The sequence below is a fragment of the Scyliorhinus canicula genome, chromosome 6 (genome assembly GCF_902713615.1).
Source record: "Scyliorhinus canicula chromosome 6, sScyCan1.1, whole genome shotgun sequence".
In the NCBI taxonomy this organism is placed as follows: Eukaryota; Metazoa; Chordata; class Chondrichthyes; order Carcharhiniformes; family Scyliorhinidae; genus Scyliorhinus; species Scyliorhinus canicula.
In genome coordinates, this window is record NC_052151.1 from 108381646 (window position 1) to 108402108 (window position 20463).

General features: G+C 44.1%; 1 protein-coding gene across 4 annotated transcripts in view; it reads right to left on the reverse strand.

Moving 5' to 3' along the window:
* The window catches only part of LOC119967382 (syntaxin-7-like), a 52806-nt gene that overhangs the window by 14177 nt on the left and 18166 nt on the right, over positions 1-20463 (reverse strand). For all 4 annotated transcript variants that reach the window (XM_038799877.1, XM_038799876.1, XM_038799879.1 and 1 more), the window contains 3 exons: positions 15040-15109; positions 13079-13169; positions 12475-12615 (listed from right to left, as the gene is read on the reverse strand). In XM_038799877.1, coding sequence (XP_038655805.1) covers positions 12475-12615; positions 13079-13169; positions 15040-15109 — 302 coding nt within the window. The remainder of the gene's footprint in view (positions 1-12474; positions 12616-13078; positions 13170-15039; positions 15110-20463) is intronic.

Consider the following 20463-nt stretch of genomic DNA (forward strand, 5'->3'; position numbering starts at 1 on the left):
TCTCCCCTCATGTGAACTCTTCCCAACTATTTAGTTTAAAGCCCTCCATACAGCCCTAATTATATGACTCCATAACATCGAGACTACTGTAATTGAACTGTCAGGAATTGATTCCATTGGCTCCCCACTGACCATTCATGAGCCGCACTATCTGAAAGGACATCTACAAACATTCATCTTAGGGCTGGCACAGTCAGCAGCAAGATTACCCAAGCATGAAACTGGCTTATGCATTGATCAGCATAGAATCATTAAAGCACAGAAGACCATTCAGCTCACTGTGTCTCTCAAGGGGCAATTCACATCTGACCTCTCCCCCTTCACATTCCTCCTGTTCAGATATTTAGAACATTCTAAGCAATGCAGAGCGGCATGTAGCACAGTGGTTAGCACTGTTGCTTCACAGCGCCAGCGACCAGGCCCCTCACAACCATGTAGACCTCAATTAAATCTCCCCTCAGCCTCTTCTGTTTCAAGTAATCTCAACTGATCCAATCTTTCCTCAGTTGCAATTTTCCAATTCTGGCAACATCCTCATAAATCTCTTCTGTACCCTCGCTAATGCAACCTGTAATGAAGTGACTAGAACAACACTCAGTATTTAAATTGCGACCAACCAGTATTTTAGATAGTCCAGCAGAAACCTCCATGCTTTTCTAAGCTATTTTTCAGCTAATAAGGCAAGTATTCCATATTCCTTCTGAACCACCTTATCGACCGGTCCTGCTATCATCAAGGATCTGCTGAAACGCAATCCAAAGTCCCTCACCTCCTCTACAACTTCAGTATCCTCCAATTTATGGGGTGAACACCATTTGCTATTTTTCTGCCCACCTGACCAGTCCATTGATTTCTTCCTGCAGTCTACAGCTTTCTTCCTCACTAGCAACCACACAGCTAAAATTTGTTTGCAAATTCACGATCATGCCCCTAGATTTAAGTCCAAATCATTTATACATACAACACAAAAAGCAGGGAATCTAGTACTGAGCCCTGCGGAGCCCCAATGGAAACAGCCTTCCAGTCATAAAACACCTGTCAGCATAAACATAATACAATGCAAGCTGGAAGAGCCCACGCATAATGACAGCTGTGCTGAAGTTATTAAATCCATTCTGGTGCCATGTAACATCCATGCAGCAAGATTGTATGGAGAACCCCTTTGAAAATGTTAACTTACAGCTATATATACATACATGGCCCATAGATATGCAAATCCACCAATTTAAAAAAGAAATTAACGGTAAGGGTGCAGATGTGCCACATTTGTTATCAGGATTCATGGATAATGAATGCAGAGTTCAGTAGCCAGCTTCTGCCACACATGCTGCCTTGTTCTCTTGTGGGAGAGCAAACAAACAGCACCTACTTTCACTCCACGCTCACCTCGTGCTGTAGCAATTCTACTTCAATGGCTTTTAAACAAGAAGTCGAATGCTGTGTGGCTCGTTATTTCCCAGGCTCATGTTTCTGACTTCACTTTGTGCCAGTCAGTGGGATTTTCCAGCCACTTTGTTCTTAAAACACACAATCTTTTCGCAATTTCTGTTGCTCTCCACTCTACTGCCCCAACAAACTTTCCCCAAAAGTGTTGATGTGATTTCTGTCACCAACCTACCCAGTAAGTTCCCAGCTTCGGGCCCAATATGAATGATTAGTTCAATTAAATTATTCAAATTAGTCTGGCCTCAAATATCTCTCCTCCATGAATGGACCTAAAAATTAACCTGAGTCAGTTCAAGATTCAAACTGAATTAATATTGAATTCTTCAGCTGAGTTTTCATGGTTGTGGAATTTGCAGACAGGTACAGTATTGGTCGCCTTAAGGAAAGATGTAAATGCGTTAGCAGTTCAGTGAAGGTTTACAAGACTTATACTTAGAATGGGCGGGTTGTCTTTTGAGGAAAGGTTGGAGAGATTAGGTTCGTCTCCACTTGAGTGCAGACAAATTGATTGAAACATAAGATCCTGAGGGGTATTGACACGATGGATGTTGAGAGGATATTTCCTCTCGTCAGGAGTCACTATGGTTAGCACTGCTGCCTCACAGTGCTAGGGACCCGGATTCGATTCCGACCCTGGGCAACTGTCTGTGTGGAACTTGCACGTTCTCTTACTGTCTGCATGGGCTTCCTCTGGATGCTCTGGTTTCCTCCCACAGTCCAAAGATGTGCAGGTTCAGTGGATTGGGCATATTACATTGCCTGTTAGTGTACAAAAGATGTGTAGTTAAGGTGGGGTTATGGTGAGAGGGCGAGGAAGCTGGCCGAGGTAGAGTGCTCTTTCGGAAGGTCAGTGCCGACTGGCCACCTTCTTCACTACAGGGATTCTATGATTTAGAAATAATGGGTCACTCATTTATGACAGCGGTGAGGAGAATTTTGTTTTCTGAGGCACATGAGTTTCTGAAAGCAATGGAAGCAGAGTTTTTGGATATTTTTAAGGCCGAGCTAGATAGATTATTAATTAACGAGGGATGACAGGTTATCAAGGATAAGCAGGAATGTGGGGTTGAAGATCAATCATGATCTTATTGAATGGCGGAGCAGGTTTGAGGGGCCAAGTGACTTACTGGTGCTCCTAATTAGCATGTTTGTATGTATAGGTTGGAAATTAAATTGTGAAGAGGACATAAGGAGGCTACGAAGATACACAGATATAAGTGAATGTGCAAAGATCTGGCAAACGGAGTATAATGTGGGAAAAGGTGAAATGGTCAAAGAATTAAAACAACGTTTCTAAATGTGAGAAATTGCAGAGCTGAGATTTAAAGGGTGTCCTAGTGCATGACTCACAAAAGGCTAGCATGCATGTACAGCAAGTAATACAGAAGGCAAATAGAACGTTATTATTTGTAATGAGGGAAATAAATTACAAAAGTTATGCTTCAATTGTACAGGGCATTGATGAGACCACATCTGGAGTATTGTGTACAGTATTGCTCTCCTTATTTAAGGAACTATATAAACATGTTAGAAGCAGTTCAGAGGTTTACTGGACTAATACTTGAATGGATGTGTTATCTTCTGGGGAAAAACAGGTTAGATTTGTACCTGCTAGGTCCATTCATGAAGGAGGGATATCTGAGGCCAAACTGAATGAATCAAGGTGACCTTATTGCAACTTTCAAGATCCTGAAGGGTATTGACACGGTGGATGTGGAGAGGATGCTTCATTTTGTGGGCAAATCTAGAACTGGGGGCGAAATTCTCCGACCCCACGCAGGGTCGGAGAATCGGCCGGCAGCGGCGTTAATCCCGCTCCCGCAGGGTTTTTAAATCTCTGACCGGCCAAATACCGGCGCTGTGCAAATCCCGCCGGCAGCCTCTGAAAACAGCTGGCGCCGGCGGGATTTCATTTTTTTTTTAGTTTCCACAAATCTCCGGCCCGAATGGGCCGAAGTCCCGCCGACGTGGCCACGGGTCACGTCGGCGAAAATCACAGTTGCTTTAAAACGGCGTTAACCATTGATGATGGTTGACGCCGTTCAGTGTCCGGGGTGTGGGGTGTGGGGGGGGGGTTGCGGCATGGGGGGGGTGGGTGGGTTGCGGCATGGGGGGGTGGGTGGGTTGCGGCATCGGGGGGGGGTTGCGGCATCGGGGGGGGTGGGTTGCGGCATGGGGGGGGGGGGTTGCGGCATCGGGGGGGGGGGGTTTGGGGGCAGCGGCGTGCAGAGAGGGGGGGCGACGGATGCCCGGGCCAACGCACCGTCGCCCCCCCCTCTGTACGCCGCTGCCCCCTACCCCAACCACCCCCCCTACCTCCCTCCAACCCCCCCCCCCCCCCCTCCCCACCACCCCTACCCCCCTCCAACGCCGCCCCCCCTCTCTCAACTCAACGGCGCAACCCCCCCTCATCGCCGCAACCCCCCCCCCCTCTCAACGCCGGGTCTCCCCCCCCCCCCCCCCAAATGCCGGGCTGTCTCTCTCCTCCCCCCCCCCCCCCCCAAAACGCCGGGCTGTCTCTCTCCTCCTCCCCCCCTCCCCCCCCCCCCCAAACGCCGGGCTGTCTCTCTCCCCCCCCCCCCCCCCCCCAAAATGCCGGGCTGTCTCTCTCCTCCTCCCCCCCCCCCCCAAAATGCCGGGCTGTCTCTCTCCTCCTCCCCTCCCCCCCCCCCCCCCAAAAGCCGGGCTGTCTCTCTCCTCCTCCTCCCCCCCCCCAAAACGGCGGGTCTCACCACTTCCGCAGCTGGTGAAACTGACGCGTATCGCGTCAGTCAGCTGCTGGCCCCTCCGGGAACGGAGAATAGCGGCCTAAAAGAAGGCCCCGACGCCGGAGTCATCTACACCAATTTTTCTCGCCGGAAATCGGCGTTACGACGGTCTGCAGAGAATTTCGCCCAAGGATTCACCATTTGAGGGGCCACTCATTTAAGCCAGAGATGAGGAAACTATATTTTCTCTCAAGAGGGTCAAGTGTCGTTGGAACTCTCTTCCTCAAAGGCAATGGCTTTATTTTTTAAAGGCAGAGCTAATGAGATTTCTGGTTAACAAGATTCTTAGTTAACGGGGGGTGAAAGATTATCCGGGGTAGGCAAGAATATAGGTTTGAGGTTACAATCAGATCAGCCATGATCGACTGAATGGTAGAGCAGGCTCAAAGGGCCAAGTGGCCTAGTCCTGATCCTAATTCATCTGTTCATATGGAGCCAAGTGATGTTTATAACATTTCTAGGATCCATTAACATCAATGCTCATTTTACAAAGGAAACATTTAAAACATCTAACCAGCCATTACATACACTTAGGTACATTCATCAACCATTCAGATTGACGTTTGATGTTTTTATTTTGGCAATGTAACTGGGCCATCATTATTGTAAACAAGACAGAAATACCTAATTGCCTCAGGAGAGTCATTAGGATTTTCCACTTTGGCTCTTGGTGCGGCTTTTAAAACCGTCTTTAGCACCTAACAGAAAATTACATTCACCCTAACAGGAGGTGAGAAAACCTATTATCTAAACGCTCGAGGGACAGAACCAGGTAATTATTGGTACGGTATTAATGAAATCATTAATCTACGATAACAAGTTTCCTGCACAACGATGATACTTGCTTCAGAATACTCTTTCTGTACGTTCCAATACTGGTTGATGACGAACCAATGTTTTTCCTACAAGTTTCCTTGACATGCCATCCCCACTACAACAGGTGTGCAATCCGTTTCCAATCCAAGGCAACAGCTGCCAAAGATCCTCTACATAATATGCCTTAATAACTCAGCTACCAATTAACACATGAAAATGGCAAGAAGCAGCCATCTTGTCCACCATCCCATGACAATGATCTAACCAAATACATCACTGATCCAACGCCACCCCACAATCCTCTGAAAGAGGCAAAATCAAACCTCAATAAGTCAAGAAACCTCACAAATTTCCTCCAACTCTTTAAAGGCAATCAAGTAACTAAGTACTTGAAATGTCTCTTTCCTTCAGGAACTTATTCCTTCTAAATAGATCGCAAATTCATACCTCGTGAATATTTCAGTAATTTGATGTAGAGGTAAATGCTCTTTATGAAAATCAATAATTCTCAGCAGCTAATCAATTCTGTCTCCTGATTCTACCCTTGCTGTCAATCTTCAGTAGATTGTTCAGCATGAGTTTAAGATCAAATAAAAGCAAAAGTCAAAGAAGAGTAAATATTTTAAGCTCACTCATTTGAAAAAATCCTAACCTCTCTAATGTACCCTTTAATTTTTGGGGAGTGCGGGGGTGATTTGTTTAAGTGTACGATCCCTTTAAGTCTTTCCGCATGGGTATGCACGTTCAATAAGCTAAGGGAGTCGACTTACGCATGACTGGACAGGCTAGATCGGGGAAGATTGTTCCTGATGTTGGCGACGTCCAGAACGAGGGGTCACAGCCTCAGAATAAGGGGTAAGGCATTCAGCACGGAGATGAGAAAGAACTTCTCTCAGAGAGTTGTGAACTTGCGGAATTTGTGGATATGTTCAAGAGGGAGCTGGATGTGGCCCTTTAAGATGGGATGAAGGGATATGGAGAGAAATTGGGATAATTAATTTGCATCATCAGCCATGATCATATTGAATGGTGGTGCAGATCGAAGGACCAAATGGCCTTCTCATGCACCTATTTTCTATGTTTCTCTATGACGACTTACAGGTTGCAGCACAACCTACAGCAAACACTGATCCCCTCTTCAAATGGCCCAAGCTCCTGGAGCCCATCTCCATAAATAAACCGCTTTGGCACCATTCCAGCTCACCTCCTATCATCATCTCCAAAGGTTTGCATTATTTTTGTGAGGCCTCCATGGTTTATAGATTAGCTTGATTCTAGCAAGTTATGAAAATATCAATTAAAGTTCTGGAAACTTAACCAACAAGATGGAAAGTCATAATTTTTTGCATATAGTACATTTTTACTGGATGACTTGGGAGTTTGAGCCAAGAAAATTAACAGCACTTCAAAGCCAACATTAAATTTACATGCACACTGACATACTCACTACAGAACCATTGCAAGAAATAGTTTTAATTACAAGGCTAATTGAAACTAATTAACCAACAAGGTCATCTCAGGTCTAAACAATTGTGCAGTACACATTGACAATTCGATGATGTTCAGTGAAACATGGAAGGAGCATTTGGAACATTTAAAAAAATATATTTGATCAATTAAAGAAAGCTGGATTAGTGGTAAATTTGGATAAGAGTGAATTTGCCAAAGCTCAACTCACCTTATTTGACTATGCCATCGACATGGTCAGATGAACGGGAAGACGAAAGCTAGTGGAGAATTTCCAATACAATTAACTAGGAGAGAAGTATTGAGATTTCTGGGCATGAGTGGTTTCTACTGGAAAGTCATGTCAAATTTCAGCAACGTGGTTGCTCCACTGACTGAACTTCTAAAAGAACACAAAAAACGTCAGTGGACGTCAGTATGTCAGGAGGCATTCAATAATCTGAAGAATGTGTTAACCACCGCACCGGTGTTGATGACACCTAATTATTTATGGTGGCAAGTGTTGGTGTGGTACTGCTGAAAGAAGATGAAGGAATTGAAAAATCAATCAGGTATTTTTCTACGAAACTCAACAATCACCAAAAGAAACATTCGACCATTGAGAAGGAGACACTGAGTTCGGTATTGGCATTACAACATTAACATTTACGTTAGTAACAATTTATCTGGCACAATTGTACATATGGACCATAATCCATTTAAATTCTTGGACAAATTTAAAACGCAAAACTATGCAGATGCAGTTTATTATTATAACAGTTTAATTTACGAATTCTATATGTGGCAGAAAGTGAAAGTGACTGTTGATGCTTTATGACACCTGTAACATGTGAGAATGCTAAAATGGACTATATTCATGTTTATGTTTGCTATTTAAAAATGTAAAATGATATATTGTATAAAGTACAAATTGTATGTTACCTTAAGAAATATTTTACATTGGAAAAGTTGTAGCTGTTTCCATTGCTAGTCCATTTTTCTTTAAGGGGAGAGGTACGACAACTGGAAGACTTCAGGAATATTAGATCCTAAGAATTGGGCAATTTAAGGTTTAAAAGCCTGGGGTTAGAGTGTGTCTGACTGCAAGGATTGTTTTTCAAAGGAATTCTGTTTTGTAGGGCCTGAGAGCCAGTGGTTAGCACTATTGCTTAACAGCGGCACGGTCTCAGTTTCAATTCCCGACTTGGATCACTGTGCGGAGTCTGCACATTTTTTCTGTGTCTGTGTGGGTTTCCTCCGGGTGCTCCTGTTTCCTCCCACAAGTCCCGAAAGACGTGCCGTTAGGTAATTTGGACATTCTGAATTCTTCCTCCCTGTACCCGAACATGCAGCGGACTGTGGCGACTAGGGGCTTTTCACAGTAACTCCATTGCAGTGTTAATGTAAGCCTACTTGTGACAGGTTAATAGATGGCGAAATTGACAAAGGAATGCGTTTTTCAGTTTGGGCTAATGGACTATGGTTTGACTGGGAAAGTCCCTGGGGAGTTAATGTGTTTTGCAGCCTGCATAGATAATTCAGCTTGGAGAGATGAGGTCATTGCTGGGTTGAGCCAAGGAATGCAGATAAACATTTTGAATGCTTTAGAGACATTTTAAAAAGCTTGAGAGAGGCAGTTTTTGAAGAAAGTTTTGCAGAGAGGAGTTGAATTCTGAATCTGCCTGGCGCCGAGTCCACAATTCTCCCACAGTTAAGATAGATTGAGAGCTGTATGTTTATTTTTTTGTTGTTTAATGAGAAATTGGGTAGTAGGGGGTAATTGTAAGCTGTTCTTTTTAGGTGTGCAGCTAAAAAGGTTTAAGATTGTATCCATAATAAACTTTTGTTTAAAAAAAATACCAAAGCCCTATTTCATCACGTAATCACTCCTGGATCGAAAAATTCATTCTGCACACTCTTACAAACAAGTGAAATATTGGAGTTTCGGTCCAGTACCCTAGATAATGTTGGGGTCTGATCTAGGGTCGTAACAAGATTTACTGGAGAATAAAAGAATAAAGGGATTAAGGGTTATGGTGTTCGGGCCGGAAAGTGGAGCTGAGTCCACAAAAGATCAGCCATGATCTCATTGAATGGCGGAGCAGGCTCGAGGGGCCAGATGGCCTACTCCTGCTCCTAGTTCTTATGTTCTTATGTTCTTATTAGCTAAGAAACAGCATTATTCGCTTGCAAGTTATTTAACATATTGAATTACAAACTCTTGACAAAAAGTACAAAATTCTAGAACGGAGCTCAAAGACCTGTGAAATTTCACCCTCTGTGCTACATACACATTTCCTACTTCCTATCTTGGAGGCTAATGTCATAATGAATTAGACACTATTTCCAGATGATATTGCAGTTATCAAGTTATAGGGTTATACAACACAGAAAAGGCCCTTCAGCCCATCGCATCTGCGCCGGTCATGAACAACCACCTAACCATTTTAATCCCATTTTCCAGCACATGATCCTTGTTTGCTTTGGGATCGCAAGTGCACATCTAAACACATTGAGGGTCTCTGCTCTAAACACATCAAGGGTCTCTGCCTCCACCAACCTTTCAGGAAGTCAGTTCCAAACTTCCACCACCCTCTGGGTAAAAACCTTTTTCCTCAAAACCTCCTGCTAAAATATTGAAACATGCTGCTGTGCAGAGGGACCTGGGTGTCCATAAGACCATAAGACATAGGAGCAGAATTAGGCCACTCGGCCCATCGAGTCTCCTCCGCCATTCAATCATGGCTGATATTTTCTCATCGTCATTCTCCTGCCTTCTCCCCATAAGTCCTAGTGCATGAGTCGCAAAAAGTTGGTTTCCAGGTGCAACAGGTAATTAAAAAGGTGAATGGAGTTTTGTCCTTCATTGCGAGAGGGATGGAGTTTAAAACTAGGGAGGTTATGTTGCAATTGTATAAGGCATTAGTGAGGGCACATCTGGCGTATTGCGTTCAGGTTTGGTCTCCTTACCTGAGAAAGGACGTACTGGCGCTGGAGGGTGTGCAGAAGGGATTCACTAGGTTAATCCCAGAGTTGAGGGGGTTGGATTACGAGGAGAGAACATAGAACATACAGTGCAGGAGGCCATTCGGCCCATCGAGTTTGCACCAACCCACTTAAGCCCTAACTTCCACCCTATCCCCATAACCCAATAACCTCTCCTAACCTTTTTGGTCACTATGGGCAATTTATCATGCCAATCCACCTAACCTTCTTTGTACTGTGGGAGGAAACTGGAGCACCCAGAGGAAATCCATGCAGACACAAGGAGAACGTGCAGACTCCACCAATGACCCAGTGGGGAATCGAACCTGGGACCCTGGGGCTGTGAAGCCACAGTGCTATCCACTTGTGCTACCATGCTGCCCCATGGTTGAGGTTGAGCTGACTGGGACTGTACTCGTTGGAATTTAAAAGGATGCGGGGAGATCTTATACAAACATGAAGGGACTAGGTAGGGTAGATGCGGGGGGTTGTGTCCACTGGCAGGTGAAAGCAGAACTAGAGGGCATAGCCTCAAAATAAGGGGAAGTAGATTTAGGATTGAACTCAGGAGGAACTTCTTCACCCAAAGGGTTGTGTATCTATTGAATTCCCTACTCAGTGAAGCAGTTGAGGCTCCTTCATTGAATGTTTTCAAGATAATGATAGATAGTTTTTTGAAGAATAAAGCAATAAAGGGTTATGGTGTTCGGCCGGGAAAGTGGAGCTGAGTCCACAAAAGATTAGCCATGATCTCATTGAATGGCGGAGCAGGCTCGAGGGGCCAGATGGCCTACTCCTGCTTCTAGTTCTTATACTCCTTACCTTAAATCCATGCCCCCTGGTCACTGATCCATCCACTAAGGGGAAAAGTTTCTTCTTGTCTACTCTAGGGGCTGGTTTAGTACACTGGGCTAAATCGCTGGCTTTTAAAGCAGACCCAGGCAGGCCAGCAGGACGGTCCAATTCTCGTACCAGATTCGCCGAACAGGTGCCGGAACGTGGCGACTAGGGGCTTTTCACAGTAACTTCATTGAAGCCTACTCGTGACAATAAGCGATTTTCATTTCATTCATATATATGCCCCATATAATTAGATATCTCAATCACGTCGTCGTCGTCCCCCCCCCCCCACACCCTCAATCTCCTCTGCTCCAAGGTAAACAGTCTAAGTCTATCCAATCTATTATGAAAACTCTCCAGCCTCGGCAACATCCTGGTAAATCTCCTCTTTCCCAGTGCTATCACATCCCTCCTATAATGTGGATTCCAGAACTGCACATAATACTCTAGCTGTGGTTGAACCAATGTTTCATACTGTACCAGCATAATCTCTCTGCCCTTAAATTCTATGCCTCGTCTAATGAAAGCAAGTATACCATATACCTTTGTAGCCACTGTATCCACCTGCTCTACTAGCTTACGGGCGTATATGCACACCAAAGGTCCCTCTGATCATTGGTGCTTCCCTGGGTCATGCCTTTTATCATATATTCCCTTGCCTCGTTTGTCCTGCTCAAGTGGATCAATCATACTTATCCGGATTAAATTCCATTTACCACTGATCAGCCCATCTGACCAGCCTGTCTATATCCTGCTGTAATTAAAGGCTATCCTTCTTACGATTTACCACCCCACCAATTTTCTTATCATCTCCAATTTTACTTATCAAACCTCCTACATTCATATCTAAATGATTTATTGAAACCGCAGCAAGGGGTCCAAAACCCCTGCGTGACCCCACTCGACACAGGCTTCCAGTCAGAAAAACACCCTCTGCTTTCTGCCACTCAGCCAATTTTAGATCAAATTTTCCAAATTTCCATGGATCCCATGGGCTCTTGCATTCAATCTCAGTCTCCCATATGGGCCCTTACCAAAAGCCTTGCTGAAGTCCAAGTATATTACATCAAATGCATTTCTCTCATCTACATACCTGGTCACCTCTTCAAAAAGTTCAATCAAGTTGGTCAGACATGACCTTCTCTTAGCAAAACTATGCTGACTGTTATTGATTAATCCCTGCCTCTCCAATGCAGATTAATTCTGTTTCTCAGAATTGCTTCCAATAGTTTCCCTACCACTGGCGTTAAGACCGACTGGCTTGTAGTTTCCTGGTTTATCTCTTCATTCCTTTTTAAATAATGGTACCACATTGGCTACTCTCCAGTCCTCCAGCACCTCTCATGTGGCCAGAGAGAAACTAGAAATTATTGTTAGCGCCCCCTGCTATTTCTTCACTTGCCCTACTCACAACCTGGGATACAATACATCTGGCCCTGGATATTTGTCTACTTTTAATCCTGCCAGATGACTCAGAACCTCCTCTCCGTTAATCGCTTTAATTTTAATACAGTCCTTCTCCCAGATTTCAATACCCACCCACTCCCTCCCTCTCACGAGTGAACATTGCCAGAATGCCCCTCAGTCCTCTGGCTCCACGCATAGATTACTACTGTGGTCCTTAATGGATCCGACTCTTTCCCTAGTTATTCTTTACCCTTCATGTACTTGTAAAACAACTTCGGATTTTTCATTATTTTATCTGCCAGTATCCTTTAATGTCCTCTTTTTACTCTCCCAATTTCCTTTTTAAGTTCCCACTTCACAGTCTATACGCCTCTAGGGCTTCTGCTGCTTTGTTTTTCGCACTGGCTTCTGAATAAGCAGGTGAAGAGGAATGACAGAGACAGACAGACAAGAGAGACACACACACACAGAACACACAGCCAGAGAGGGTGAGCGACAGGCAGGCAGTCAGAGAGACAGGCAGGCAGACACACACACACACACACAGACAGAGAGAGACACAGACAGAGAGAGCCAGACAGAGACACTTCTAGGTGGTAGAGGATGCTTGGTGGGTTGTTGCAGTGCACCTCTTGTGTGGTACACATGGCTGCCACTGTGGGTACGTAGTGGAGAGAGTGAATGTTTAAATTGGTGAATGGGGTGGCGATCAAGCAGGCTGCTTGGTCCACTCCTTAATTAGTGCTAATGTAAACGAAACACTTACAGACAGACGTGATCCAGCACGTACTCTTGCTACAAATTCTTTTTCCTTTTCGGCAACTTCGCGTTGGATTCTTTGGAAACTGGTCAATGCTGTAGTGAAATCTGCTACTAAACGATCTTTCATTAGCTTTTTGTGCCGCTGCTAAAAGAAAACAAATTGTGTACGAAAAAAGGCACATTTGAAAATAGTCATAAATGAAACAATCCATTTTGTAAATGGAGTGTGGTTTACACAGAAGCCTAGACATTCATGGCAAAATTAATTAGTATTCTCAATATAAACTGCTTTAAGACACACATGCAAAATTATTAAGAGAAAATGGACAAAGCCTTTTTCACTGCTATTTAATTGTAGGAATTTCTAAGTAAAATCAAATGTTTTAGAACTCCTTTTAAAATGCTTTTACTTACAAATATTGAAATTAAGTCAATAAAACTGCAATGTTTTATAATTAGTCCTGATTAATTTTTGAAGTTTGTAGACTTGGGACTGTTGTGTTTATTTTCCAGTTAATAGCTGGGAATTAACAGAGGAATGTCAAGGATGTGTTTGACACATCCATCAGATCAAGAAAATTCAGTTACTGTGGCAAAAAACCTCTAACCTGGTCATTTATAGATTTTAATGATCCAAAATCCTTTATGCTCCTTTCAGTTTCTTTAGCAAGGTGATTGACCAGCTGTTGCTTCTGCTGACTAGCATTGGAAAGAAATATTGAACACAAATTAACAATGCAGTAAGGATCAGCAGCAATCATTGACAGAAAATAGTTGACAGTCCTATTGACATTGGTTAGAGAAACAAAATGATTGATATTATATATTTCACGGTTTGCAATATTCAGAAGTAAAGCTGCACTTTTATCCAATAATTTATTATTTGTCTTCCAAATTTGGCGATGGTGGCAAGGCTATATTTATTGCTCACTGGTAGCATGGTAGTACGGCCAATGGGCTTTATTTTTGAACTGTTGCAAATTCCTGTGTTGCTCATAATGTTAGGTATGGAATTCTAGGATTTTTACCATCAATATAGAAGGAACAGCAGCTTACTTCTAAGTCAGAAAACCAGGATGAACCCTAGAGGTGATAGTGCTCCTGATATTACTGCTCTCTTCTTTCTTGGTGCTATAAAACCATGGCTTTGAGGTACAGAAATATTGGGAATATTTATATTGAAAATAGAAATATTTACGATATTAAAAGGAATTATAGGTAGAAACTAAAAAGGATCAATAATATATCAATTGTGCTAAAGCCGAGCAATTTGTAAAGATCACCTGAAGCACAAATGTTACTTAGATTACAATCTTCAATATCCTTTCCGATTTTAGTAACGAAATCAAACCCTGTCCGAGAAAGATAAACCAAAGACACGACAGGTCAGGAATCAGATTGAAACGTATTTTATATCATGTTGAAAAAAAAAATGAAACAACTTTATTGAAGCATGACCGACAAAGTCACGATTTGAAAGAACATTTTTTAAAAATTCACTTTTTTACATGAAAATTCAAACCTAGGTTTCATTGTTATGGTTAACGGCATAAAAATGCAAAGCAGGTATTCAATCTGCTCCGCCATCTAGTACAATCTTGGTTGATCTTCTCTTGGAACTCTGCTTTCCTGCATATTCGCATATCCCCGAATTTCTTTATTACCCCAAAATATACTGACCTCTCTCGAATATGCTCAACAGTTTAGCATCTACAGCTCCCTAGTGTACAGAATTCCAAGTATTCACAACCATTTAAAAAAAAATTTTAAATAAATTTAGATTACCCAATTATTTTTTCCAATTAAGGGGCAATTTAGTGTGGCCAATCCACCTACTCTGCACATTTTTGGGTTGTGGGGGCGAAACCCATGCAGACACGGGGAGAACTCCACACGGACAGTGACCCAGAGCCCGAATCGAACCTGCGACTTCAGTGCCGTGAGACAGCAGTGCTAACCACTGCACCACCGTGCTGTCCTGAGTGAAGAAGTTTCCAATTTCAGTCCTAAATGGTTGACCTTTTTGTTCTGAGGTTGTGTCCCGGATTTTTGAGTCAGAGCAGCATTTTCTCACCGTCCATCCTGTCAAATGTTTCAATTCAAATCTTTTATTCTTCTGAGCTCCAGGGAAGATAGGCCTAGTCGTCTTAATCTCTTGTCATAGGATGTCTTACTATGTCTCAGAATTATAAACCACAGAAACAGGCCAAAGGCCCATTATCTCTGTACCAGCCAGTTTTCTGAGAGCCAATTAATCCATTCTCCTGCCTTTTCAACTCATCTTTTTCAAACATGTGTCGATTTCTCTTTTAATAGCTGCAATGGATTATCTGCTTCCAGTTTTTGGAAGTCATTCCAAATCCTATCTAAAAATAATTCTAACCACTTATCTTCTTTATTTTGACTAACCTAAATCTTTGCACTTGTGTTATCAACTCACTAACCAAAGAAAATAGCTTTTCCCCATTTACTTGCCAAACTCCCCAATTGTGAAAGCCTCTTTCTGATATCTTCATTTTCATTGCTGTGATGAAAGAATTAAGATTTTATAGCTATGCATAATACTCACAGTTTGTGTCGAAGGTCTATATTGTCCTGAGGTTTGCCAAAGTAGCTTAAAATCTTTTGGATCTCTGCAGCTGAAGTGAAAAGTTATCAAATATTGAATTAAGACAATTAAGAGAAAATAAACAATTTCAAGCAAATTATACCCTTGAACGTACAACTAGTTTTACAGGAGGCACAGAACATCAACAGATACAACCAACCAATTATAATGACTTACAGGTCAAGTGGGGGTCGCAGGTTCTCTCCTTTAAAAGGCAGGCAGACTAGTCTAATGTCATCCTGGTGCCTGGTTCACGCATCAGATTACCAATTTCATCACAAGATCTACATAATTCTAATTTCCCATGGCAAGGCATGTCATCTTGTAGGCAGTCAGTTCATAAGTATTGTACAAAAAGAGCGATATGCTGCTGTGAATATTTTCATCTTGCACTCATCAGAACCGATGCACGAAATGCCAAAACTGAAAGAGAACAACAATTTGTACTGCTGGAGAAAAGCTGCTGATTGCCAAGTCAACCCCGACTGTTTGAGGCATTGCCGCAGAATGCACCAAGGAATTATTGTCCTTCAAACTTTTGTTTAATTCAAAAAAGACGTAATGCCTGGACTTGTTCTTTCTGCTTGCAGACATGCGCATTCTCCATGGCAACGCCTCAGCAAGTCAGAGCCAACTTGCTAACCAATCAGCACCCACTTCAATTGTTGCTCCCTCTGAATTTTGGATTTCTTTGCATTTGTCCTGATAAGTACAAGACTTAAAAAGCATTGACAGCATCTCTCTTTTTGTTAAATCAATGCTCAAATTCTGTGCTACCAAGCAACTATTTGTATACCACCAGTCAGTTCAATTCCAGAAATCAAGCTTCGCTCCTTTCCTGAAAAAGGATTGTTACTGGCTGTTTGTCTGACACCAAGGAACATTTGTATAATCATTTACTAGGTGGACAATAGATATTAGGAACCTCTGAGCAGTATTAGCTGTATAAACAAACCAAACAAACACCAAAACCAAACAGCAAATAGGAGTTCCTCCAGTAGATTGAATGGAAAACTTTCTAAGTGTCGTAGCGAGTGGGAATTTTTGCGAGCTTCCTGACACTCACCACGACGGGGCCAATCACTTGGGAATATAGTGTCCAATTCCGGTTGCCACATTACAAGGAGGATGTGGAGACTTTGGAGAGGGTAAAGAAGAGGTTTACAGGATGTTTCCCGGTATGGAGGGCATTAGCTATGAGAGGTTTGCTAAATTCCATTTTTTCTTACTGGAACGGCAGAGCTTCAGGGGCAACCTGATAGAGGTCTACACAATTATGAGGGCCACTGACAGAGTGGATAGTCAGATGCTTTTTCCCAGGGTAGAGGGATCAATCACTAGGGTACAAAGGTTTAAGGTGCGAGGGGCAAAGTTTAGAGGAGATACAAGAGGGAAGTTTTTTTTTTGTCTATACAGAGGGTAGCAGGTTACTGGGACTCGCTGTTGGGGTGGTAGTGGCGTTTAAGGGGCGTCTTGACAAATACATGAATAGCATGGGAATAGAGGGATATGGTCCCTGGAAGGGCAAAAGGTTTTAGGTTTGACGGGTATGATGGTTGGTGCAGTCTTGGAGAGCCGAAGGACCCATTCCTGTGCTGTCCTTTTCTTTGTTCTTTTGTTAAATGATCCACTTACAAGGTTCCATGGGCTTCACGCTGCAAATGATGGTCCCGCTGCTGACTCACTGGAATCGCTTCCATTAATAAAGGGGAAGCAGCACTTAAACCTATCCCGCAGAGTAAACCTCTACAGCTCGCAGCTATGTCACAGAGGAGACCAACCCCACAATTAGGGGATGCTGACCTGATCAGATTGTTGGATGCGGTCCAGATGGGATGGCCTGTGCCCGAGGGGCTCAGAGGGTCAGCTACAGGGCAGCCAATGTCCCTGGGAGAAATAGTCAGCAAGTTTGGGGAATGTCAGCATGGGGACTGGCACCCAGTGCCGTAAGATGATCAACAGCTTCTACCGGGCCGCACAGGTGGGTTGGCAGCCAGGTCCTCCGGGTGTGGGATGGGGCCCTGCACATGGGCCGTAGAACTTCTCTGACGTCTTCCGCGTTGCCTGCCTCTAACAGGGTGAGGGCAGCTGCTGTGGGATCCAAGATATCGTCCATCCCGTGTAATATCTGTAAGGAATTGGAAAGAGTAGGAGTCTGGTGACTAGCGATCTCTTTGATCGCCGGGACCCTCCAGTCCCCCGTGACTTCCATTCACTACACCCCCGCCCTTCCCGCCCAAACATCCCCAGTCAGGGTGACATCCAACACACCCTACCAACGTAGCAGGTTCCCCTGGTCACCAGACCCTGCACCCCAGACACTCGCTCTTAACGTTACGTGAACCGGGCACTGGTCCCCTCCCCGGTGCACACACCCACTCTCTGCTTGCAGAAATATCCCTGGTGCTGGGTGTTCGGATGTTGGCCGCTGCATCCCTGGTCTTGCTTCCTGCAGTGTTCAGACACAGTGGCCAGGCCTCACGATCAGATTGGGATGCTAGGCAGTAACTTCCACGCGACACAAAATGCCTATCCACCGGAATGCACTTGGAAGTGTGAAGTGTTCACTTAACTACGATTGCCAATTTCCTATTAGCAATAGCCTTCAGCCACATGGTCAAAGGCCTCCACGTTCAGTGGGAGTTATGGGTGGTCGGTGGACAGAAAGGCAGGATCTGGGGGTCCCCCCCCATTATGGGTGCACACAATCCAGGTGATGGCATGGCCGAACCACGGATCCGAAGGCACCCAACAAATCCCCCACCACCCGAGGTTGCCACCACCGCCCTTCTCCCCCCCCCCCCCCCCCCACCCCCCAAAGGCAGCAACTCCAGTCCAGGTTACGCACTTCCTCGGATTCCCACAGCAGTCATATTGCCAACTTCTCCTTTTTTAAAAAGATGTATTAATTGGCACCCATGTGACCACTTACCAGGGAGGCGATTAGATCAAGGGAGGCTGTTAGATAGAGGGTTGATCCCATTAATTGTATGGAGATTGGCTTTAATTGGTGATTATTGATTTCTCGTCACGCCACAGGACCCTGATTTCGCCACCGGGAGCGGGCTGTTTAGATCGCAAACCGATCGATGCTCGGCGCGGTTCCCGATTTTGGCCTCTTCCGCAATCTAATGGCTGCGTCACATAGCCGCTCAAGTGCAACGAAGCCATTAAATCATGCCCCATATATGCATAAATGTTCACAAATCTGGGCTCACACACCTCCATTGCACATTGTCCCAAATTTCTTCAGCCATTTAATGGCCATCAGCTTTAAATATAGAAGGATCGAACTAAGATAGCTTGCGACATGCCAGTCACATTCATATTCTAGACATCAATCTTACACACCCAGCTGGTCACCAGAAGCTAATCCAAGTACTCACCTATGGCAATGCTGTCTAACATCGTGAATCGAGGTCTGTAAAGTTGTATTGATTAATAAATTTAAACACAAGTAACTGACACTACCATTCATTGGTATTTTGTCATGTTTACACATACACATTTTAATTTTTGTGCATGGCAAAAAGCAGATTAGTGTTTGTTTGGTCAGCCTACGGCCATGTGCTGCAAACTTCAGTCCATGTCCTGTAATGCTACTGACCTTACTAAATACAATGATAAAGCCAAGTTATCTGTGGCATCATGGAAGCGAAGTGCGTGAAGATACAATACGACAACTATCTCCTGACAAAGGATGTCGACCCACAAAATGTGAACCTATCCTCGCTCTTTGTCAGTACTGTTAAATTTGCTGAACATTTCCAGAATTCAAACTTCAGGTTTCCAGGCTTTTCTTTTCCTCTGTATCATTTTGTAATTATAATTGCCAAGTTTATACCATTAGCACCCTCTGGTGGTCTGAGCAATAATATACAAGATACTGAACTGCTGTGAATTAGAACATAGAAAAATACAGCACAGAACAAGCCCTTCGGCCCACGATGTTGTGCCGAACCTTTGTCCTAGATTAATCATAGATTATCATAGAATTTACAGTGCAGAAGGCGGCCATTCGGCCCATCATGTCTGCACCGGCTCTTGGAAAGAGCACCCTACCCAAGGTCAACATCTCCACCCTATCCCCATAACCCAGTAACCCCACCCAACACTAAGGGCAATTTTGGATACTATGGGCAATTTATCATGGTCAATCCACCTAACCTGCACATCTTTGGACTGTGGGAGGAAACCGGAGCACCTGGAGGAAACCCACGCACACACGGGGAAGATGCGCAGACTTCGCACAGACAGTGACCCAAGCCGGAATCGAACCTGGGACCCTGGAGCTGTGAAGCAATTGTGCTATCCACAATGCTACCGTGCTGCCCTTAAGAACAAATTAATCTACACTCCATTATTCTACTGTAATCCACGTACCTATCCAATAGCCGCTTGAAGGTCCCTAACGTTTCCGACTCAACTACTTCCACAGGCAGTGCATTCCATGCCCCCACAACTCTCTGGGTAAAGAACCTACCTCTGACACCCCCCTATATCTTCCACCATTCACCTTAAATTTATGTCCCCTTGTAATGGTTTGTTCCACCCGGGGAAAAAGTCTCTGACTGTCTATGTATTCCCCTGATTATCTTATAAACCTCTATCAAGTCGCCCCTCATCCTTCTCCGTTCTAATGAGAAAAGGCCTAGCACCCTCAACCTTTCCTCGTAAGACCTACTCTCCATTCCTGGCAACATCCTGGTAAATCTCCTTTGCACCTTTTCCAAAGCTTCCACATCCTTCCTAAAATGAGGCGATCAGAACTGCACACAGTACTCCAAATGTGGCCTTACCAAGGTTTTGTACAGCTGCATCATCACCTCACGGCTCTTAAAATCAATCCCTCTGATAATGAACGTTAGCACACCATAGGCCTTCTTCACAGCTCTATCCACTTGAGTGGCAACTTTCAAAGATCTATGAACATAGACCCCAAGATCTCTCTGCTCCTCCACATTGCCAAGAACCCTACCGTTAACCCTGTATTCCGCATTCATATTTGTCCTTCCAAAATGGACAACCTCTCACTTTTCAGGGTTAAACTCTATCTGCCACTTCACAGCCCAGCTCTGCATTCTATCTATGTCTCTTAGCAGCCGACAACAGCCCTCCTCACTATCCACAACTCCACCAATTTTCGTATCGTCTGCAAATTTACTGACCCATCCTTCAACTCCCTCATCAAAGTCATTCATGAAAATCACAAACAGCAGAGGACCCAGAACTGATCCCTGCTGTACGCCACTCGTAACTGGGCTCCAGGCTGAACATTGGCCATCCAGCACCACTCTCTGACTTCTATTGGTTAGCCAGTTTGTTATCCAACTGGCCAAATTTCCCACTATCCCATGCCTCCTTACTTTCTGCATAAGCTTACCA